Source organism: Polyodon spathula, chromosome 15, assembly GCF_017654505.1.
Source record: "Polyodon spathula isolate WHYD16114869_AA chromosome 15, ASM1765450v1, whole genome shotgun sequence".
Lineage (NCBI taxonomy): Eukaryota > Metazoa > Chordata > Actinopteri > Acipenseriformes > Polyodontidae > Polyodon > Polyodon spathula.
In genome coordinates this window covers 16111765-16137353 of record NC_054548.1, presented here as the reverse complement: position 1 = coordinate 16137353, position 25589 = coordinate 16111765, and the positions used below count along the sequence as shown (strand labels likewise).

At 35.2% G+C, this 25589-nt stretch overlaps 1 protein-coding gene across 2 annotated transcripts in view; it reads right to left on the bottom strand.

Moving 5' to 3' along the window:
- LOC121328041 (glycine receptor subunit alpha-2-like) overlaps positions 1-25372 on the bottom strand; it is a 33991-nt gene extending 8619 nt beyond the window's left edge. Inside the window, exons 1-7 of one of the 2 annotated variants that reach the window (XM_041272496.1) lie at positions 24832-25372; positions 22868-23004; positions 15380-15447; positions 13161-13384; positions 7331-7413; positions 4260-4397; positions 3681-3895 (exon numbers count right to left, since the gene is read on the bottom strand). In XM_041272496.1, the coding sequence (XP_041128430.1) occupies positions 3681-3895; positions 4260-4397; positions 7331-7413; positions 13161-13384; positions 15380-15447; positions 22868-23004; positions 24832-24899 (933 nt within the window). In that variant the 5' untranslated portion in view covers positions 24900-25372. Of the gene's footprint in view, positions 1-3680; positions 3896-4259; positions 4398-7330; positions 7414-13160; positions 13385-15224; positions 15293-15379; positions 15448-22867; positions 23005-24831 lie in introns of both variants that reach the window. The other variant, XM_041272495.1, reaches the window with a different exon arrangement.
- Positions 25373-25589: the final 217 nt, after the last annotated feature.

The window sequence follows — 25589 nt, the reverse complement described above, 5'->3', positions numbered from 1 at the left end:
TGCAGATATCTCAAACTAACTCGATTTCAAGACATCTCAACTTCAATTTGAGATATCTCATTACATTCTGGATCTCAGATTGACTTCCTGTTCTTTTGAATTTGAGATATCTTGAAATCAGGGTTAATTTAAGATATCTTGAATTGAATTTAAGATATTTTGAAATGCATCTGAAATATCTCATTTAAAGCTCCAATTATAGAGATCTCGAAATGGAGCTTTAAATGAGATATCTCAAATTCAATTTAAGATATCTTGAAATGCATTTTGAGATATCTCTAAATGATAATTTGGCTTGCCATAACAGGTCTCCCTCACCATAGTGTATGGCCAAATACTGACTATTATATTGTATTAAGTTTCATCTCAATAATGTTTTTTTTTTTTTTTGTTTTGTTTTGTATATAAGTATACATGCTCGATAAAGAGCATCTAAACAACTTTCTCAGTTGAATCATAAATGCTGATTATATATCTCGGCTTAACCATGAGAGTGGTATGAATGTAAAATATGTACCCAATTTACCCATTGCTGCCTCTGGAATGTTTTACAAAATTGTACTATCTTTGCCTGTCAGTTAGCCATTTGGAGTAAGCTGTTTTTATATAGTTTTTTTTTTTTTTTTTTTTTTTTTTTATGTGACATGATCCTAAATAGCAAAACACTTTACAAAATGGATTGCTTGAAAAGCAGGTTACAACACCTATCTTAAAATTGTGTTTAAAATAGCAGACATTGCATTGTTGTTAATTGAGAACTTGGATGTATAACCTGAAGCATTTGACTACTAAAATACATGTTGACTGGCTTGTACCTGCAATCCATGTCTGCATCAGCCTGCCTGCCCATCTTTACAACCACCAGTTAAAAATAACACATTTTACGGTTGTATTCTAAATTATTTCTTTACGAATGTGGTGACTATGTGAGCACGGGAAATTCACTAGATTGATTCACGTGCAGTTGTACCGAGACTCCAATTGAATGATTGATTAGCAATCGAGTCTCGGTACAGCTGCATAAAGCAGCATGTTTTCACTCACTCGAGGGTTGTGTGTTCGGGAAGTGGAGAATGGGTGAGAGAGAGAGAGAGAGAGAGAGAGAGGAGAGTGGAGAGTTAATTTAAAATAACAATTGCTACAGCGTGCTGGAAGTGCCAGCATGGTACTTGTTTAGTGTTCGTCCACTTGTTTGTCTGTTTGTTTACTGTTCTGTGGTTTTGTTTGTCTATTTATTTTGGCAGCAGCTCATTCATTCATTATTTTACTCGCAGTGCTGTGTATTCATTTCTGATCTGATGTCACCCACTACAGCCGTCTTTGTGACAGGACCCAAGATTAACCTTGAATTTTTTTTTTTTTTTTTAATATTTGGACTGCAGCGATACTGATACAAATATGAATTTTAGATCATTATCAGTAATGACAGATCATATTTTTTCATTCAGTGTTTGTCAACTTTTGCTTACACTATGGAAAAACAATTGGTCTTGACCCAGTACTCGAATCAAAGTACAGCTGAGAAACTCATTCTGACCTTCATGAGCAGTCATGCATGTTACAAAAGCAGAAAACTCAGCTGTTAAATGTCCAAATCTCTACTTTATTCCCAGAACGGAAAAATACCATTTTATTTCTTCCATCTACTCTGTGGTGCTGCTGCACATTGTATGTATATATATATGATGCAATACTTGAATGTCACTTACCAGTACGAATACAACATTTGTAATTTTAATAGGGGTTAGCATTCAGTTACTCAAATACAAATGAAAAAAAAAAAAAAAGATTAAATTATGGTAATTTCCTGAATTTGTTTTAAAACTTTTAATGTACTTGCCGTGACATGAGAGTTGTAAAATCAAAACACAAGCAGCTTTTTATCTTCGCTTGTGCTGTGCTGCCATTCATATACAGTAAAAGCTTATGTGACTTGGCTAGAAAACAGGTTCTTTTAGAAACCACTTTGCGGAGTTCACACCCTTTAGACAGATCACATTGTACCAACAAAGGAAGGTAAACCACTTCTGAGAGACAAAATGTACTCTAGGGTTTCAAAGATGAAATGCATTGAAAAGTATTTGTCTGCACAACAGAAAAAAATCATAGACCTGTAAAATAATACAATACTTCTGAAGAGAGAAGCCCTTGAAGGTACTTCGATTTGTAGTAAAGAAATAAGATGCCAGCATAAAGCACAGCCTTTGTATAGTTTCAATCTTCAGATACAGTTGACGTTAGAATAACTACTCATAGGACCTTTATTTATGTATTTATCAGTAATATTATAACAGAAAAAATGAGTGTATTATGTCATCAAATTCTGGTAAAAATGTCAATCTGATCAGTTGCTAAATCAAACAAATCATATGTGTTTTGTTAATTGGATTTTTCAAGCTTTCTAAATTTTACCTGTAATCATGATGGGGTTTTTTTTGTTTGTTTTTTTCTTTTAAGTTGAAAACAAACTTTACACTTTGAAACAACCTTTAAAGCAGCATTAAACATGGTTTTGATAGCATAAAAAATGTATCATGATTTTACTCTAAATTAATCGATAGCTAGTCTCACTAGATAATATCATCTGTGTATCACATATAATAAGCAGAGGAGAACAAAAGGCTGTGGACCCAGGCTGTCAAATTCATGGTCTCTAAGGATGTTGCTGCCAATGCTGTTTGATACTGAAGCCACTCTAATGAAAACTCTGTGCAGAGACATCACATTATAAGGAGCCTTTTGCCATGGCAACCCCAGAATTCATCCAGCCACACTCTGTATTTCACAAGAGCCATTAAAGTCCAAAATAGAATATCTGTCCTAACAGCCTGTGGAAGGGTGGTGGGTAATTCACTGACACAGGAGACAGACAGGTGGATTTGGCAACACCGCACAGGTGCCCAGTTTTATTTTCGGGGTGCTGTTTTTCAGTTTATCCCGCAGATGGCGCTGTGGGTCCGTGGTCTGATTTACCGACGATGGTAAACAGAACCACTGGCATACCAAGCGATGGTACACAATACTGGCGCCTTGCAGGTGCTCAAAGAAATAATAATGAAAACAGAAGGCAAAAATAACAAGGGAAAAAATAACACAATAACAAAACTACAAATAAAAGGTGCTGCACTCTGCAGCAATATCCCGGTCGCCGCTGCCTGTGCGACCTGGATCTCCGTCCTACTCTGCCGGCTACCTAGCCTGCTCTGTTATATTTTTAAGGGGTCTGCTCAAGGGTTCCCCGCTCTCACTGTCTCACTGTGACACTTTCGTGTCTTTTTCTCTCCCGGCTGGTTCTCGGTCCGCAACCAGCGTTTCCGCACTCTCAGCGCGTCTATAAGGGCAGACCTGAGGAAACAGCAGAGTGTTATTTTATAGGACCAACAATCTCCCAAGACTCGCCTCTCAGCCATTCAGAGAGGGGAAAAGTCCACACACCCACTTTCCCACCTCCCCGTGTCACTGCCATGACTCACAGGCGGTTGTTGGGTGACTGCCGCCCTCTTCCTACAGCCCGTGAACACGCCAGCAGAGTCAGCACAGATCTCTCCCTGCTACACAGCCATTTGAAAACATGGTCACTGATTGGTGCAAACTTATGGACTATGCATACATCACTGCAAGTAATTCCCAGGTAAATCACAAAACTAGGAAAATAGTGCAATTTGCAACAGTTGACTGACCTTTGGAAGAGAAGCTCTGGAGCCTGAACTTTGAGTAGTCATGGTTAGCACTGTTGTGATGCCCAGGGCAACTCTAGCGGGGGCAGCATCCATGTTAATCCAAAAGGATACCCAAGACAAAATGACAATCAGCAAGCTTGGAATGTACATCTGGATTAAATAATATCCCATCTGCCGCTCAAGGTGAAACTTAACTTCAATGCAAGTGAACTTTCCTAACAAAAAGAAAGAAAAACAATCATTCACCATTTTCTCCTGAAATTTTCATGTCTGTTTGAGTTGGGTGGGGAGGGGGCTGTTTATGTTTTCACAATGTTAAAGAGTCTTCCATTCGAACAAAGACAATATTTCCAAGAACCGTTCCTGGAGGATTCTGCCATTTGGTATGTATGTCTCAAATTTAGAGGGATAACAGAAGAACACATTTGAAACTCTTAAAACCCTTGACATCATATTAACCTATGTACCACACTGGCTGTTTAACATTTATATTACAGTCATTTACATGAATACAAGGTTGTTTTACACAAGAGGCTTTAGTTGGAAGAGACGAAAGTTATGAAGAACTTAAGAACATACCTGTGTTATAATGCTTTGTGCAGTAACCAAGCTCCTTCTCATCTTTCAGGATAAACTGTGGCAGGGTTAAACCATCAGCTACTTGCACAGGACTTTCATCCAGCCATTCAAAGATCAAATCATTCATTGTATAACCAACTAAAGAAAACAAAGCATTTTTTTGGTATTATGTTGCATTATGTCACAGTGATAAGTCCCCTGTACAATTATAAATACTATATTCCCAATACTATATTGTTTCTCTCCTTTCTGACCATGCGAGAAAGTGGCTAGATGTGGGAAACTGGGACCGTGCTAGTCACAAAATGAAATGGACTGATCGGCTCAGCTTTTCCACAGTGGATATACATCATCATCATCTAAGTCAGTTTTTAAACAGAATCTTTGGAAATACAGAATATTGACAGAAAATATATATATATATATATATATATATATATATATATATATATATATATATATATATATATATATATATATGTTTAACACAGTAAAGGCATAGCCAAGTACAATAAAGGATAGTGGGAGCATGGTAAAGCATAGGTAAAAAGTATGGGATACCAGGGTAAACTATGTTAAAAGCACAGTATAACAACGGAAAAAGTATGGTAAAATTGCAAAAATACCTCAAAAAAATAATGTGATAAATATTTATAAGGGTCTTAAATAGACCTGGAGTCGGGCAAAGGGCAATTCTCTAAAGTAAACCATTGGCAGTTTTAATGTTGTGCATTTAGAGAAATAACAGTTAACAAAGCCTGTTTCATATTTGATGAATTTACCCTTATCCATTCAAATGCATCTTTCCTCATAAGATTCACTGAGAAAAGGCACACAGCAAGCTCTAATTACTATGTCTGATCTATTGTCTATTTAAACACTATCACATTCAAGCATCTTTGCACATCACTGCAAATACCTGCCGAAGCTTTGCAACCTACATTCGGAAATTGTGTGATGTGATTCTGCAGTTTGGCATCTTAATAATTCTGATTACATCATTTGTTTTGTTTGAAGAACACACTTTGACAGTTTAGTACGATCCTGCACAAAGTTCTTTACTATTGACTACAGTATCAGCAGAAATATGGTTTTTAATCTAACATTGTTTTCTGTAATGAGTGAAGAATCAGATAATTTATAATTGAAATGCAGTTTTTATATCCCTTTTCACAAAACAAAAGAACCCTAGTTTAACACAGGGTAGAGTTTTAGTCATAAAAGCTGTTGTATAGTTTTGTGTTTGTGTTTTACATTGGTTTTGTTTTTCATTGTTCAATATAGGATGCACTGGTTTGCTGTACCTCAATGCATGGGTTTTTAGACCTACAATATGTTTTTAAATGCAGTGAACTTTCTCAAGATATTGTCTTGCTTTGTTGACATTCAGCGAAATTGTACGTAACAAGGCCAAACATGATCAGGTTGTTCCTAATAAAATATTGTGTCAACGTCCTTTGCATGCTAAATTTGTCCGCTTGTACAGACTACTTGGGCTTATACCTTAATACAATTTGCTTCCAGAAGTTAAAAGCACTTGCTTTTTTTTTTTAAATTAAAGATGATTACTCATTCTCCGCAGTACTGATCAATCGATTTTTTCAATCGATCTGGAGTTGCCTATAGTAAATGGTTTTACAGACAATCTTCAGGAAGTCTGCGCTTATATGAAGTGTGCTGCACGCCAGTGCCTGTGCCTGTATTGCCAGTGACCACCAGTGACACTGAAGCACTGTTGCTGGTCTGCTAATCCAGTGAATTTGCATAATATGAACAGATAAACAAAAGGTATTATGGAGTGGCATGACTTCTTCACAAAATGCACTTGTAGTAGAATACTTATTAACAGCCATGTAACCAGGTCTTATCAGTTGTAATGCAGCTGCTTGTAACTGATTAACCATGACTGCTTATGAATGTACTTTTGGCTATTTTCTTTTCTAAATCAGTCATTTTGAATATCTGAGGATGGCAAGAAGTTTGATTTTTAAGTGTCTCTCAGGAAGTATCGCAAGCTCCAGTGAAATAAATTCTGCATTTAAAACAAAGAAATACAGTGTTTTACATAACATCAATTTAACATCAATGAGCCGAGTCTAAAGAAATGTTTTACAGAAACCTTTACTTGAGCATATTAAGTAATGTTAAGTAACAGTTTTTCCAAAGCTGCCTGCATAATCTCCCCGGTGCACATGAACACGAAACCTGGGATTACTCAGTGCAGGAGTCTGCAGCATCCCTGACACATGAGTCAGTAGCCTGTGTTATCTGTATTTGTGGGCTGGAGAGTGATTGATGAAGCTGGTATTCAAAAAGCATCTCACAAAGCTAAGCCTTTCTGATGATCACATGTAGAACCTTTTAGAATATAGATGAAGGTTATTCAATCGCCATTTACTATAATATACATGCTGGCTTTACCACTATGGTACCTTCAGTGAAAGACAAGCAAGACAAATCCTTAGAAGACTTGAAGCCAAATAAATAACAACATAAAAAAAAAATGTGGAAACAAGAGAAGTGCACCTGCTGCTGCACATACCTATTAGAAGCCTAAGAGGCCTTTGATACATTTTATTCTTGGCACAGCCTGCTGGCACTGAATACAACAATGTGCTCTAATTGTAACAAGAAAGCAGCAAGCAGCAAGTGAACAGAGGTATTGGCAAAATGGTGTTAAGACAAATTATATACATAAGGTAAAAAAAAAAATCTATCACTAATGAAATGTGGGTATTTGGTATTTGAACTATTTAATGAATAGACCAAATGCATCTTATTAAGCTCATGAACATGATTATCATAACATACCTGTAATAACAAGCACTGCTAATGTCCAGCTATGAAAATGAACAAACACATAGACACTAACAAATGGGATGATTTGTAGACACTCCCTCTATTTGGGTATGCAAATCATTCATTGTTATACGGTAACATATTGCAGCAGTATTAACTCATTAAGAAAATGACCCTGATGTCACTTATATCTTTGTCTTTCACTGGTGTTTTCTATTTTTAGTACATCCTTGAAATGTATTTTAAAGTTATACTAATGTGTAATAACTTACAGCTCTCCAATTGCATTGCACAGGTCTGAACATCCATTGGGAAGTTTTTCAAGTCCATTGGACAGGACAAGATGAGAGTCAGTCTGAAACACAAAGGTCAAAGCTTAGATTCTATTTAAATACAGTGTGTGTTCACAGTCACAACAATCCTAGTCCAAATAATCTAAACAAACACGTACACTTTTTTTTAATCAGAATTCACAATGATAGTAAAAGATATCATTTATTTATAGCAACATAGGGTTCATGCAGAATATAAATCACAGTAGCACGAAATATTGTTTTCATTGCAATTATAAGCTTGCATGGAGTTCATTTCACAACTCTGGTGACCAGTTCTTCCACTGAATCATTTTCAATTTCTATTTATTTACCATCATTTTACTCATACAGGTGGCTATCTCTAAGTGAAAAGCAAACAGTTACACGTAACCATACAGTTACTGAATTGTTCAAAGTCAGACACTTATAAAGAGAGAGAACCCTTATAAATGTTTACCACGATATTTTTGCGTGGTCATTTTGCAGTTTTTTATTATTTAATATGCTGTCTCATACCTCTCTGGTCTCATACCTCTCTGGGCTTTACAATGCTTACCCTTGCTTTGACATGCTTTCACTGTGCTTTGTTGCACTTTGCTATGCTTTTACTATGGGAAACTTTTATAAGGGAATATGCAAGAAGGTGCTGGGGAGCTGATGACCAACTAAGAATCTGGAATTGGCACAAATATGTATTGGTAACTGTGACAAAGTGCCCGCCCCTGTGTGTATTATATATTGTGTGTTAATGTTGGCGTATAGTCATTGGTACACGGAATATAAACGGGTCTGTGTAACACAAGTGTTTAAAATCTATATTTGTATTTAGGCACGAGGATTGCACAGCACTTCACGTGCAAGTAAAAAGTAATAATATGTGAGCACGGGGAATTGCACTTTATTAATTCACGTGCAGTAGTACCATGACTTCAATTGAATGAATGATTAGCAGTCGAGTCTCGGTACAGCTGCATAAAAGCAGCATGTTTTCACATACTCAGGGTTGTGTGTTCGGTGAGTGGAGAACGGGATTGGAGACGAAGGTAATTGTAAGAAAAATAGAAGCTCACCGTGTTTGTCTGTGTAGTCCGTATTTATTTTGGCGAAAGTGCCGTGTCCTGTGTTTTTGTGTGTTGCAACCTTTTTATTTCCTGACTGTTCACTTATTAAATGCTGAGCGAGACCATTCACTCAGCTCCACCAAACTCCACCTCTCTGTTGCTTATTTCCTAGCTCTGGTCTGACGCCACCCACTCCAGCCGTCTTTGTGACACGAACCCAGCAGGTATATAAAATCTCAGACAAGGTTGACTGTAAATACAGTAGATTAATTTAGGAGTACAGACAACAAACCATTGACTTTAGAAATGCACAGTATAGGATAGATTTAATGGACCTGTTTTTTATCTGACCATCTTAACTATCTCCTCAACCAGCACCAAGTCTCCTGGACAAGCACAATAAGCTTAAAACCAGAAAACAACCAACTCTGACCAGCATATACCAGAGCTGGTCACTTCTGGTGTTTGCCTTGTGGAGGTACTGTACTTTAAGGACTACTATGTGGAGATATTATGTGGTAATTTGAGTGTTTAAGTTTGTAAGACATTTAGGTAATTCCCCAGGTGTGCCACAAAAAAAAAAAAAAAAAAAAAAAAAAAGACTAAAATGCATTTTGCTTTTAGATCTTTCAAAAGCCCACAGTGATGTACAAAGCATAACACAACATTTTGATCTCTGTTAACTCCAGGGGTATATTCAGTTACATGTTACATGTTCTCAAAGGAATCCTATTTGCCAGAAGCACAGTGATAGATATTCTGAAACGCACAAATCTCCAATTGCTCAACCTAAAATCCAGACCTTACAATTCAACAGGACAATGAACACCCATACAATTTGAGTCACTTAGGACCTTAAGCAGAACGTTGTCAATCATTTTCTGTGGTCTGCTCACACAATGATTGAAGAATATTTGGGGAGCTTTCCAGGTCTGCTTCGTTCCTGAAATGAAAATGTGCTAAATGGCAAGGCTCAGTGCATATGGATTTACCATTTAAGCCATTTATTGATTTCCACTGATGTTGCAACTTTCATAAAACTCAGAGCGATAATGTGTGTGAGGGGAGGTTCCTGTTTTTGTTCCTACAATGAGTATACGCTCATCTTTATAAAAGTAGGGTGTATGTTATTGTTGTTTTACATATTAATCTGACAACCCACATTATAACAAATTAACTAGGAATTGAGGAACAGTAATAATCAGCACAATATAGGGGATATTTATATTTCTTTACATTACATTTATGTAACATGATTGCATATGCCATGACTTTTCAATTGCTTGGAAGCTACACAATTAAAGATGAATTGGAGCACTGTTAGGAATGGAATTCCATGACTTTATGATTTTCCCGTCTTCCTCTGAGATTTAATAAATCTTGTTTTATTATTATTACAGAGACAATAATATATCTTACAGAAATGTTATTTGCTTGGAATACAAGGAGATACCAGTACCGAAGGATCGGAAGAAACCGTCAGAAGAAAACAATTATCATTCATATTACTCAGAGAAAACCAATTTAATTAAAACTAGATATTTAGCTATCAAAAAAATAAAAGGTGGATTATGGCATTCTAAATAGCTTTATTTTCGGTAACACTTTAGTTTAGGGATCTGATATAAGTGATTATAAACAGTTTATAAAAATGTTATTAACGATGCTATTAACAATTATAGAACACACATAGAAATAATACGAATATTATTACACAAGTTTGTCATTGTTTTTTACACTATTGTTTCTAATCGCTTATAACGGATAGTCTGTCTGTCTTTTCAGGGCTGTTTGTCTTTCTATACCTGTGTGTCTGTCTGTTTTTATATGCTTGTCTCATCAACTGTATGGGATTGCTTTGTTTTTGCAACACAGTTAGTATACACTTTTGCCATTGTTTTGTTTGTGCTATTGTTTATAACCACTTATAATGGATCCCTAAACTAATTAATGTCTATGCATTTGTCAGTACACTATTGTTTAACATCTCAAAGGTTGCATAGGGTATGTCTATCACCTAGTAGTAATATAGCTTACCAAGCTCACCAGTCACATGGAAAATTAGGGACTATTGTAGACATATCACCCTACCAATTTTTCGTAGCGATATTTTTAGGATGACATCCCAACCTTCCAATTTATGCTTTTAATAATTTATTTAAAAATTCCATTAAAAAAAAGAAAAAAAATCTGCAATTGCACTGCATTTCCTAAACATACTGAATATAATAAAAATCCTTGTTCTATTTCTCCTTCACAAGTCATCAATAGCTCGAGAAGGAGTATGAGAAAGCTTTATGATAAACTCTGTATTGGATAATCTATAAGCATTACTACACTACAGCTTCCACTTAAAATATGTAAAGCATGGCAGCTAAATTGATGGTTTTATAAGTACTATAAAGAGGCTACATGACTAACAGGGAATTAAGCAATCAATAGCTAGCAATCCAATGGCTGATGAACAAACCCATATAAACAGATATGTAGCTTGGTCTGAGTCCAATCACTGTACATCTCCATAAATAGCCAGTTAACAAACATTATTATAAAAAGTGCTTGTCAGTTTTTATGTTCATCAGATATTATGTTAAGAAACAAGTTAATGCAAATTACAGGTGCTATCAGCCAGTCGGATATCCTTTCTTTCTTACCAGAAAAAGTCTGTTAGCTGATAAAAATTTGTTGCCAGAAGAACTTGTACCAATGTATACAGTAATAGTAATTATAAAGAATGCAATGTCTACTGAGCATTGTGACCATGGATAAAGTGCATTACAATTAGAGGTCGGCACGGGTACCCGAAAACCCAGGTATCTATCGGGTTTTAAATTACCAAGCCGGACCCGGGTCTCTTTTAACTACCAGGGTATTGATTATTAATTTGAGAATTTAAAGCAAATGTAGAAAATATGACACTGCAGTTGTAAGGGCAGGTCTCTGGCTGGCGTAATAAAGACAATGTTAAAACAAGCTTTGCAATAGCGGCAAGTACACCGCAATAATAATAACTGCGGAGACTATTCTTCTCAGGAACTAAATCGGAAAGAAAACAACATAACAACATCCTGTTGGGTTTATGCCAGTGATGACTCTTAATTATCCATTAATAATAATAACTGTGTGGCTTCAAATATGGAATGCTTTATCTACAGTTATTGCACAGATATAGTTTCTTACCAAAAAGATCAAATAAGTAGCCTTTATTTAAAAATAAATAAACAAATAAAGTATGGTGTGCGGTGTACCACAGAAAAGAGACTGAAATCCGTAAACCTTGTTTTTATTTTAACGAAGTAGATTTCCTGAGAAAGCATACGCACTCCACAATGCGTAGTATGAAGTACACAATGAAATCCACATGAGAGAAACATCATTCACACACATTTATGAAACGTGGGCCTCTTTTGTTTTGGGTTAAAAACGCTTTGCTTGAATGTCATGTTAATGAAAGAAAACTCCTTGTCTATACTTTTGTTTTGTGTAAACTACGTTGTGTTCTGATTGAGAAAATAAATAAAACCTCCATTATTTAACACCAACAAGATCAACAGACTATGGTCAATAGATGTTGCAAAGAATCCCACAGCATGAATCACATTTAACATAACTGCATTGAAACCGAGATGTTTATTATTATTATTATTATTATTATTATTATTATTATTATTATTATTATTATTATTATTATTATTATTATTATTAGATGTTTCCAGTTCTGTAAAAGGTTACACAAGTCTACAGATCTGAAGGGACTAAATGTATGTGTACTATATAATATTTAAATATGTATCATGCACTCAAAATATATGCTGTTTCTTTTTTCTTTTGTAATCATTACCTGAAAAAGACCAGAGTATCCGAGTATTTTTCACGGTGGATACCGGTGCCGACCTCTAATTACAATAGTTGTGCCCATTGAGAATGAAACTGACCTTCAAACTAGAGATGCAGGTTTAATGTAAATCACAATGACGAAGACATTTGTTTGTCTGATTATCTTAAATGTATTATTGAGTGACAGTATCATCTAAGCACCTTTTATCCCTAAACAATTGACCAATATTGAGGAAGATAAATACAGACAATAATAAAATACAATGTTCACATGGCTTTTAGAAACTAGACATCACTAGACATGATAATGATTACTAAAAATGATTGACAGTTTAGATGGCACACGGCACACCTAAACTGGTGTTAAAGTGCACATTGCTAATTAAACCAATTAGTATGTGAGTATTAGCTGTGGTTATTTTCTAATCTTGCAGTTTCAAATAGGGCTTCTCCCTCATTTGACCAAGTGGACACAAACCTTATGTCAGGTTACTAATGAATGGCGGTCATAAACAGAATTGACAGTTTGGCTTGAGGAAGTATATCAATTTGAATATCCAATCGATGTTTTTACAATGTGAGCTTACAATGACTGTAAATAGCTTGCATTTGAATTAAAGATACTGTTTTGTTGTGATGAACAAATGTATATTGTGTATGTGTTAGGGACAGTGTTGTGCAATGCACTGCCGTTAGGGATTGTGTGCCCCGTGGGTGAGTTGAGATGATGTTAGCTCTCACAGCTCTCTTGTGGTATGGTCGCCGGTATGCGTCCAATCCACTCGCTTTTATATGTATTTTTCTTTTATTGTCATCGCAAAATAATTTTTACCTTGACATTTTCAGACACAACTCGAAACTGTTTGTTTACCAATAACCATATTACTTACCTTATGCTGTACAAAACATTTCCATCTTTAAAAATCCTCAGTAGCTTGTTGTCTGTTGTCACGTCATGAAAGTTTGCCCCTTTCTCATTGGCAAAGAACAAGTCAGGCTTCCAAATAGAATCCAGCATAGAGGGATCCAAATCCAAGGAATCGTCCGGGTATTCACTGTAGGCCAGTCGAGGGTCATTCCATTGCTGTCTCAAGAATATATTCAGTCGGTAGTCCTACAAAAATATCACGTGTTACTGAAGAAGTTACTGATGCTTCAAATGTGACAGTCAATGATTTCCATATTTAAATTTGATTTAACATTAGCAAATATAAATTTACTAATCAGGACGCTGTCAGTCGAGCCTAAATGTCATGTAGCCTAAATGTCACATTATAAACTGTAATCTTGAGACAGATTTGTACTTTTTTCTAATATAAAACTAAATCTACTTACTGTGAGAAGACAAAGTAACTGTCTTAAAAACAAAATTGTTGCTATGAATTATTTCTAAGAGGGAATCCGACTTAATGCAATTTCCCAGGGAAAGGACATTTTCTGTTATTGTGTAAAATGCATGCCATCATTAAACCAATTTTCTGTGTAATATTACAATCACGATCAGAATGGTAATGTTATTACAATTGAATGTAGTAAACAGTCAAGGTATTTAGTTAGCTTACTTTACAATGGGTTACAGTGCATTTAAGTTGTGTGCGAGGAATAATGTACAGCACATTAATCTGGTTATGGCGTGAGGGGGCACTTTTTAATTCATAACCAATAAAGGATTTTTGTAAAATGAGTTTTAAAACCTAGGATTGCTATATCTTAACAATTCAACTGCATTCACTAACATCAGAGATGCTTGCTCTTTGATATATACACAGGTTTCTCTTATGTTGTTTCCTGATTGGTCTGGATTACAATTAGAGCTTCTGATTTTCAGTTTTAATTGATAAAAATAAGCACAGAAAAATGAAATGAATAAAAACAGAAAAACAGAAGCCCTTGTTATAACCTACCTTATCTTACGTGTAAAAACCACTATTCAAACCACAAATCACTGAAGAATACCCTGTTGTAAAGACAAAACTAGCTCTTGCACTTATTTCACTTGGTTTTACTCTTTGGAAAATTAGACACAATAAACCCAACTATCCATTAAGCTCTGCAACAGAAATGTAATATACGCAATTATTCTATGGAATTTGCCCCACTAAAGGGAATCCAAACTAAAAATCCTTATTACCTGTTTTTTTAAAGGCTGGTTGTATGGGATAAATATTCCCATTAGATTTGTAAGGTGTTGGTATGCAGTTATGAGTAATGTCATTCTGAAATGTAATTAGAAGATCCGTGCAGAGATTGTCATTGATTGCCATCATGTAAAGTCTGTTTCCCAGATACCAGCATAATCTACTTTCAAATCGAATGTACACAGCACAATGTCAACAGAAAGAATAACTTGTTGCTGGCTCCAACGTGTTATATTTGACATAGTATAATTAGGTATTGCAGTATGTTTTTTTTATTTTTTTTATAGTGCCATGCAACATGCATTTTTGATCATTTGAACAGCAATAAGGGAGTACAGACCTGAAGTAAGGAACAGTAACAGTATCTAAAAAAAGGGTCTTTTTTCAGTTCTGACAGTACTGTACCCAACCTAATAATAAAGCCAGACTTTACATTCATTGTCTTGGTATATTACACTGTAATAACACTGTAACTACACACCTGATAGTGTAGTTACAGTACAATGCAACAGCATGCTTAAGCATGGTATGAGAAATGTTTGCAGTTGCTTGTGTATTTTATTATTACATTGTAACCACATGTGCAATTCAAGTGCAATTCCAATGTACTTAGAGATACTTAGATCTGGTTTCACAGACCCCAGTTAGCACTTATCTTATTACCTTACCTAAGGTACCATTAGGTAGTCAAGGTGGAGGGAACAGAGGCAATGTTGAATTTGGCTTGGTTTTATGCATACATAAAAGATGGAATCTGGTAAGCTGACAAACAGCACAGTGCCGTACATGATGACCTCAATGATAAGTCCAACTCACCATTGTAGTCTCTGCTATTGAACCAAAGCTGTTGATAAATATGTTGCAGGTAACATTTACAGGTGGACCTGCAAGTTGAACAATAAATAACACATTGACATTTTTTTTTGAAAAAGCATAAAAAAAAACTTTGCCAGCAGCATTCTAACACTTACCATTGTGGTCTCTGTGACAGATCCAAAACTGTTGATAAAAACATTGCACGTAACTTTTACTGGAGGACCTGTGAAATGCAATGAAAATGTTGCAATACGTATGGAAGCAAAGAGGAGGTTTGCATCACGTCTGTACAATATGTATTGAGGCGGTTTTAAAATAATGCTTATGTAATGTCAGAGATGTCTCAGAATGGTGTTTAGTTCAAACGTATCATTCTTATTATGGGTGGTTTATTGTTTGTAATTATGACAGTTGTATTCATATGTACACTGGTTATTTTCAACAGCCGAAATATGTTCAAATTATTTTACTTTATTGTCTGACATACAGCACTGGGGTCTATTTTAAAGACCTAAAAACTCCTAGCTTGCCTGGATAGAGCAGGGTGTTTTTTTGAAATGTTTTCAAAATGTAATTAAAAATCATAGAAGTATGTTACTTCAAAGGAGATTTGCAACAGAACTACAAGAGCCAGAAAAAAAACATCCAATAAGCTAGACATTGAAACAATGAAAATAGAATGCAACTGATTGAACAAATAGGGGTGAACATTTTTAAAATATTAGAAAGTTTATGTAGGTTAAAAAAAAAAATTGAGAATGACATGACATAAAACTGTTTCTGCTAGCAAAGGTCTCTTCAGGAAATTCTTCGGAACCTATTGATATGCACAATTGCTTGGATCATATAAGGAGACCCCACTGTGTATTATACTTGTATAAAAGTGATGTTTAAGGGAGAGAGAAAATGCAATTTAACTCATTGGATGAAATAGCAGAAAAAAACAACATTCATTATGAGTTCAACCAATAAGTTATACATGGGGTGTTAATGTTATTACAGCCAACGCAACACATTTGTATGGCAACTGGGTTTAAATATGCTATGTGTATAAAAAGAAATATGCAACGAAGGTCACCGAGACATTTTGACCAATATTTTCAGTGTATGATCAGCACTACCACTCCACATCTCTATAGTGCACATGTATACTTGTGTATTTCTAAGGGTTTATGCTAAACTAGCTCTTTATTAACTTCAGTAGTGCCCTGGGTTGCATTATCAGTTAAATATCACATTAGCTCCAGAAAAAAAAAAACTACAATCAATAGATTTGATTGCATGTAGTATTAGCCTTGTCATTCTTTAAAGTCAATCCATGAGTACTCTATAATAGTTCTTAGTTCTCTTTGATTTAAAAGAATAAAACAATATTAATATTATACTGTATGGATATGGCCTGATTTCTTGTATCAGCCTTATTTCACACTGACAAGTATGAAATGTGTTTCATGACAAGTTTTATTTCAAAATACTGTGTCTGGTCAAACCAATCTATTTTCTCATAACATCCTTCGGAATGGATAGCTGTGTTTGGCTTTCAGGCAAACATCCATCTACTTATGTTCAATCACTTCAAACCGCTAAAGTGAACATGTTTCATCTCGAGAATCAAAGGTAGTAATTTCATAGTCAACAACACAATTAGAAGATAAGGATATTTACCAGGTTGCACAACCAGCCTTAAAGTTATAACAGTAATGCAACAAGTTTACAAGAGACCCATGAATGCAAGTTTTGGCCTAGTCTCACACCTCTGGCACTGGGATAGTGTAATAGCTATGGTATGGCACAGCTGCATAGCCAGACACTTATAAAAGTGCAGCATACCAGAAGCACAGCAAAGTGTGCATATGTAAGCATTGTAAACAATTGCAAGGTATAGCAAAGTATATTAATAAACACAACAAAAGAGGGTAATGCATTATAAATGCGTAGTATCACTATTTCCATATATAACCTTGTGCTTAATTTCAACCTCATCGCAAGTACTACAAAACAGGGGCGTGGACCTCACAGTAATCCATGAACAATATTGTTTCAGATGTCTGCACTCATAATCAAAAACGCAGAGATGACGGCAAAATGTGTTTCTCTTTTTTCTTTATTCATTGATGTTTCGACTTGAGCTACAGCTTCAATACTGCACAAGAGACTTGTTTTCATTTGAACAATGCACCAGGAGATTGGTGTTCCTACCTATTATTAAAGTATAAATATTTGAACACATATATACAATCATAATATCAGTCTGTAAACTTCTCATTTGGTTAATCACTGTGATTTGAATGTCAGTGAAAGAAGGGACAAAAAACAATTGAATCATTTGGTTCTGCTGCTTTAATTTCATTCTTATCAGCAGCACAGATTGCCTAAATTCTGCCAAAGAAGGTCATTTTTCTCCATATTCATTATAGTGGACCCATTATCCACTGAAAGGAGGTGACAAAAGGTCCTAAGCAATAGCTAAACAAGTCTGGTTTATTTCTCATCCAAAATATGGGGATGTCAAGATGCATTGCATTACATTACATATAATGCTTGATATTGCCAAGGTGAACCTGACGAAGACATGGTACTGTCGAAACGTGTTGTTTGTTTGTTTTTATAACAGGTGCTATAAAGATGCCTCTATCAATTCCAACACACACAAGGTACTTCATCTCAGGAACAAACAATTGGAAAAAAACATACTTTGTATGATGTTCCCACCACTGAAGAATGAAGATGGCAACTCTCACTTAATGAAAAACTTAAATCACAAAGTGTCTCTCAATTATTCATATTTTATTTAATAACAAGTTAAAAATAAATAAAGCTTATCTGTTTCCAAATGTTGTCTTCATCAGAGCATGTTAAAAAATGGAGTTCAGAGAATCTGTTAAATGCAGCTGATATTCATTATCAATGAAACTCATTATCTTATTGCCTAAAATCAAGGTCTAATCAATTTCCACCTTTAGAATGGAACAAAGATCTTTCATATATGTTACTAGACATTTCATGATGAAACACACAATATATTAACAATTTATACATATCCAAAAGAGATTATTAATTCAATTAAAATTAAAGAAATATTCCCAATGTATTACATATCCCCAAGAATGGGAATTAATAACATTAGAAACGATATAATTAATTAATTCAATTGACATCTTATGAATATACTGATGCACAATGAAAACGCTGAAAGTTTTACATCATTTTAAATAGTGAGCAGTGAGCAGTTTGTTGATTGTTTGAGTAGTATTTTTCCTTGGGATAACAAAATACTGAACTCAAGTCATGTGATTTCTTAAAAACAGCCAGTGCTCAGTGTTTGGTATTTGAGTTGAGTTAAAAAGGCGGAGGGTCACCACACCGGCCCAGGACCATCACATCCGACTGATCCAGCTGCGTAATCGTTTACAGACTGCAGTGACTACAACAACAGAAATTCCAGAAAGAAATAACCCGCGCATCAGCACAATGACTGTAGCTCGCCATCTGCATGAAAATGATTTGCATGCTCGGAGGCCGTTCAGGGGTAACATGTTGACAGCTGAGAGAGGAAATTGCCATCTTCTGTGGGCCTTAGAACACTGGAGGTGGCAGCAAAGAGAGTGGTGGAGTGTTTTATTCACTGATGAATGACATTTTACACTTGATAGACCTGATGGAAGAAGTGTTGTGGTGAGCATTATGCTAACTATGGTGTTGTTCAAGCAAACCAGTGGGGCGGAGGAAGTGTGATGATGTGGGGAGGAATCTCCTTTAAACACAAGAACACCTCTGGGGCAGATTGAGGGCAACCTTACTGCTCAGCGATACATTGCCGAAGTCCTTGAGGTAACAGTTTTTCTGTTCCTGCAAGCCAATTCGGAAGTGTCAATATTCCATCAAGACAATGCAAGACCACACAGTGCTGGGATTACAATTGCACAGCATCAAGAAAACAATATCAAGGTCTTGCCATGGCCAGAGTCCAATAGAACATCTGTGGGACCAAATTGCCAGTGTCATCCACAGGAGACAACCGCAACCAGCCAACCTTTGCACGCTGGCTGGAGCTGCCCCGGAAGAGTGGCGGAACATCCCACAGCAGTCTATCCAGAGGCTGATCAGGTCTATGTGTCAACGCTGCCAGGATTGTGTTAATGCTCAGGGAGGTCATACTTGATATTAAGTTTGTAATGTTTTCATACTGAAAACTTATTGTGATTCTTTGATCTGTATTTTTGTTCACATTTTCTGTGATTTTGTTTGATATTTATGTTTAAAATATTTGATTAAATTCATTAGACCTGACTGTTGCATTTCTTTTGTGCATCATTAGATATATACAAAATAGCAGTGGTCATGTTTTAGGTTAAAATGATGTGTTGCGAGTGCAGCCAAGTGTGTCTCTATGGACTTCGACTGGTAATCTACAAAGTTAGTTTGCCTGATTCAGAAGTGTTCATAAATCAATATTCAGTTGCCTTATATTGGCCAGCCACTCACCTAGATTAAGCATTGGAGTGCACAAATATATTCTATCGATTAATTAATCATCCAATCTTAATCAAGTAATCGATTAATCACACCTGTTTCCTAGTGATATGAAACTGTATTGAAAGACATTTACAAGTAATCACTTTTAGTGACGTAATCTGACATTTTATTTTGAACTGTACTGCCCATTTGTGCTTCCTTCAGCCAAATGCCATGTTAACATACTAAACATACATCAACAGATAATATATTACTGTAAATTACCAGCTGCACCACAACCTAGAATATTGTATTTTACAGATCCGTTTTTGTTATACTGGAGGCTTTCAAGTTTCAGACTAACAAAAGTAACTTGCTGAGTGCAATTGTATTTAGGTTAACTGAAGAGAAATGTAATTTATTTAGTGATAGTTTATTATGGCTGAAGAAAAGGTACAATTAGCTGTTAATTGTCTGATGCTGTTTGAAAGAAACTTACTTGTGACTGAGATAATACAATAAACTTGTAGTACTGTCATGGAAGAAAAGCACCGATGAGCAAATGTTGTAAGTGGCAGTCTTTTTCTCTTCATTCTTGAGATATTGTGAAATATTGGGTATACCATCCAGTTGCCCTTTTGTCAAGTTCTTTAGAATTACCCTCTGTCATTTTTCAAGATTGCTTTTTTTTATATTAAATTGATCAAAGCCAACAGGTGTGATTAATTTATATATATATATATATATATATATATATATATATATATATATATATATATATATATATATATATATATACATAACACACATTGATAATAATAATACAGACATACAGTAGTGGATAGTATGCCTTCATGTTTCCACCTTTTCATTCTAAAGTTATACTACTAGCCTAAGCTTTGAATTCATACAGAGTATTTTCAATTAAATCAGTGTTATATACTATTTATGCTATTTATTTCAACGTTATGTTTTATTTTTATAATATCTAAATGGCATTTTTTTTTTTAATCATCTAAAGTATTTTAGTGACAGCAAATGAATTTGTTATAAAAGTTGCTTGTTCTATTTTTAAATAAGCAGCTGTAAAATACAGTGCCAGTTCAAAATGTCAAAACCTACATAAAAAAAAATAGCCAGCATCCAAATAAATCTCATCTATAGTTATTTCTCTATAAAGCCCTGGAACTATCAATGTTTGTTTATCTAAAAAGCCAGTTAAACCACAGTAATCCGTGTTATTGTACCTTTGTAGTCTTCTTTACAATATCCCATACATTGCTTAACTGTAAACATTATGCCTTTCCATTACTGTTTACATAAATGGTGCTGTAACTCTTGAACATAACCTAGCCTGAAGCACTATGCTGATTTTCCATGATTGCACACATACCCAGGTGTTTCTGTGGAGTTGTGAGGTGGTGTGAGGTGAAGCATAGGTAGTGGGAGGCATGAGGTGGAAAATAATAGCTATAATGAGCACAAGGAAATTAACATCTGATGAATGTGGTTTACATTATAACAAGGACATGACTCAAACTCTTAAAGGGATTTTTGGTTAGCTGTATTACATTTTTATGACATTTTCAGTCATGCTGAGAGCTTAAGTGAGCTGTTACTAAATATATTTTCTGCATGGGTGACTATTGTTATATACATTTCCTGTGTTTTTTGATGCAAAAATAAGCATGTAACACAGACTTTTCAAAGTGATATAAAGTGGTTAAATAATGCAATATAGGTACTGTCGCTGTTCTTGATTGAAGTGGCTAGACAAAGAATCAAGGTAAACCAACTCAAGGTTACCTGTTTACATTTTGCCATTGGCAAATTTTAAGAAGTTCTTTGTGTTTGAGACAACAGTCTTAAGAGATTTATCAGTTTAGTTGCTACTGATAGGATCCAATGGGGGCATCACTTATAATATGCATTAAAATCCGACCCGTGAGGGTATGGTACGGGTATGGATGGTTCTCCACTGGCTATTTGTTGAGCCAAGCGAGAACTAAACTGTGAAATTCCAGCCTAAAGACATCTGAATACAGGTCAAGTCAGGGGCGGGTTTAAGGATTTTTGTCATTATGTTGCATCAGTCAGTGCACTCCAGAAAGAAAACAACAAACATGGCAGGCAGTGAGTGTGATGAGAAAGTGCAGGCTCTAGTTTCTCTGTGGGCAGATAGAAGTGTTCAGGAAGATCTGGAGTCGTGTGTTAGAAATGAGACAGTTTATGCCAGAATTTCTGACGATTTAAGCAAATGGACATAAACCGCGGTTACGGTACACTTAACAACACACTCAAAAACACACAATTCTACCAAATTTCTCAACCTTGACCTTTAATATATTAATATAAAGGAAAGAAAATGCAAAAATAAAACAATTCTAAACTCATTTACAAATATAGTCAAACGAAATACTGTCCAGCTGTACCATACATACAACTACGGCTCTCGTATACTTGCGCAGCTTCTGTTTTTAAAGCGCCCAACAAAAAAAATATTACACCCAAGTAGCCACCCACCCCCATTTTAGTATTGTTTGTTCTCCATGTTCAAATGATTGTTTCCTGAAGGCTAGTGAGCTGTGTTGATCAGGCTGTCTTACAGACAGGCTCCTGGCTTTGTTATCGTCACAAAGATCATCAAGGTGGAACACAACCCTCACTAGTCCTTTAACTCATCAGGCCTGCTGTCTAATTGCATTAGCTGTTTCTGAATGGTTATCTGCTTTGTATTCAATGCCACCTTGCTTGCTACAGGTGCCCTATGTCCCACTCTAAACAACATACACAGGAGGAGAGGGCAAGAGTGAAACAGACAGCTGAGCCATAAAGATGGAAAACTGTTGAACTAAACAGAGCTTCCCAAAATCTAGACTTTTCTAAACATTTCTAATGCACATTCTGCTTTTCTTTTCAGTGTACCATTGTACACTGTGGATCATCTGAAGAATACATGCTGTATTTTCAACATTTATTTATCATGTAACAATCTTTTTTTTTATCTTCTTAGATATGTAAAAACTATTTAAATATAAAACGTCAGAGGAAACCCTAACATACACACATGGTCCTGCTATATATAAAACTCCTGGGAAGCTTCTTTAGTATGATAAGTATTCACAGTAAACCACATGCTGTCTTGTTCTGACAAGTACATAACAAATAAAGAAACATATTGTGTATACCTTTAAAATTAGGACGTATTCTTGCATCATACCCAGATGTTCTGCCCATTAATTTGTCCAGAAAATCTGAAGGAGACATAGTCAATGAGAAGCTTTTGGCTGACGATCTCGAATCATGCTCCTTAGCAACTGCCATCCTGAAAAAAGAAATAAATAAAAGTCAGCATTAACCATGCTATTAACATCAATATTCAAGCTGTGGTTCTTTTTTTAAATAAATCTGTGAATGCCATAAAATATGTTTCCAATTAACATATTACCAATTAACCCTACCAAAGAGCACAAGTGATTCCTGTTGTGTGCAAAGGTGTTTAAATGTACTACCTTTGTCTCTCACTCTCTCAAGTGGAAAGGAGAGTTTGCAAGAGTTTTCAGGACGTAATTGCATGACAAGTCAGCTAACTTATATTTATTTCTTTGACCTGCTATTTCAAAGAATTATTCTATGCTGTTACTAAGAATAAGTGAGAGGAGCGATTTGTTAAAAAGCACTAGCACTCGTATGGGAACTTTTTTTTCTAGATACTTATGAAAACAGACCCAAACATTTTAACTATTTAAAGGTCACTTCAATTTTAAAATGTCAGTATATGTAAATATATTATTATTATTATTATTATTATTATTATTATTATTATTATTATTATTTATTATTATTATTATTATTATTATTATTTGTACTAGTCGTAGTGGTGGTGGTAGTAGCAGTATAGTGTTATTATTATTACAGCAACTACAGGTGTATTGTTATATTAACACAGTTAACTAATAACATATATTATGTTATACCTAGATACCTATAGCATTTAATAAACACCACCTGTATTCATGTGAGTACATGTACAACTGCTTTCATTGCATGCATACTCAATCACATACCAATGCAAGTTGATATAGCCCATGTGTGCCAAATAAATATAATATAAAAAATAATATTACTGAGAAGGATATCATGTTTACAATTAAATTCTACTAAAACATTAAGTACACACGTGACAGCAACAATAAGATACTGTGTGGCATAATGCCAAAATTATGTAGATTGACCAAAACAATTAAATCATCATTGAACCTCAATGTGCAGCATATTAGATTTCAACAATTTCAACGTAATATCTTCTGTATTAAAAAGGGGAAACATACACTGTCTTTGTTTCTAAAAGCCTTTTTACCATTTCCACCTGCCAATGTCTATTTTTTGTTTTATAATCACATCTATCAACTCCCTTGGAATTGCAATAAGGTTCAATACAGTGTAGAGTCGTAGCCTACTAGCTGCCCCAGGTTTTCAGGGGATGTCTAGACTAGTGTTAGGGGGGATTCTTTTTAGATCAATAAGCATACATCACTCACAGACAGCATTAATCCGAATCCTGCATTTCTATAAACACCATATCATGTAGTTGAAGGGATTTTAAGCTGGACAACCCTAAATAAACCATTTCTGAAGCATCGCACAAAAGGAAAACCATTGTGCCAGCAGCAAAAAAGGTTTACAGCTCACTAATGCTCACATAATGTTTTGTTCTTTCGCGTTTACCTTTTATTAAAAATAAATACATTTCAAAAAATCATGGTATTAAACAGAAGCTTTTTTTTTTTTCTTCTTCTTCTTGCAAAAAAGCTGGTTTAAATAAAACGTGTTACCTGTTTAGAAATGTTATCTCCTACCTCCTTACTTACCTTGGTATTTAAATCACATATACCCGGTACCTAGTTTATTGTGATATTATAAGTTTCTCCAAACCCATAACTCAATGAAAATAGAAAATAAATGTAATAGCGTAGGGGGTGAGTACCAGGTTCTGCGATTTGAAGCAAACTCCACAGGTGTGCAAAGCCAATATCATGAAGCAATACATAACAAACAAATGGAGGGGAGGCTTCATCACTTAGCATTAGTCTATTCATATGACAAAACACAACAAATCACTTTATAACAGAACCGTTTAAAATCAACATACCTGAAGTTGTTTGACTCTAAGAAGCATGCAAACAAGGTTGTCAGGATTTGAACAAGCGGTGGATGCATTCCTCTTGATTTCGGTGGTTATCAACTCACTTCTTTGAATTATTCCATGTGAGAATGTTGGTCAATCGTTAGATCCACGAGTCAACATTGCTTTCCTTGCAACCAAGAAACTGTAGGATGTTTTTTCTGAGAAGTGGAGAAGGAGCAGAAAAGAATGCCATTCCTCAGGATCATAGTTTAGTGGAAGACTGATACCCACGTTATAGTTTAACGTACATATTTATTTATATATTTTCAAAATAGCTTGGTTTTGCGCAAAAAGCAACACCTATAACAAGGTGTATCTAACGTTTCTACACATTTATTATTATTATTATTATTATTATATTATTATTATTATTATTATTATTATTATTATTATTATTATTATAAGTGATTAGCCATCGGCTTTCTTCCACTTAAGTGACATTTTTAATTGTTAGGTCCTTTACATATGCGTTGTGTAAAGCAATAGAATATTTGTTTCGAAAGACGAACAGCTACTGTTGGAATGAGGGACGTGGTCTCTCAGCTCTGCTGATTAAATTCAGCACTTGGACAGCGCTTGCTGGTTTGCAATGCGCACGCGCATTGGGAGCTGAGGACGTGCCAAGATTTTCAATGTAACAAAATTAAAACTGACACAGACACTTAGCCCCCCCCCCCCCCCCCCCCCCCCCCGACAAACAGAGAAGCTTCGTAATTAAAATA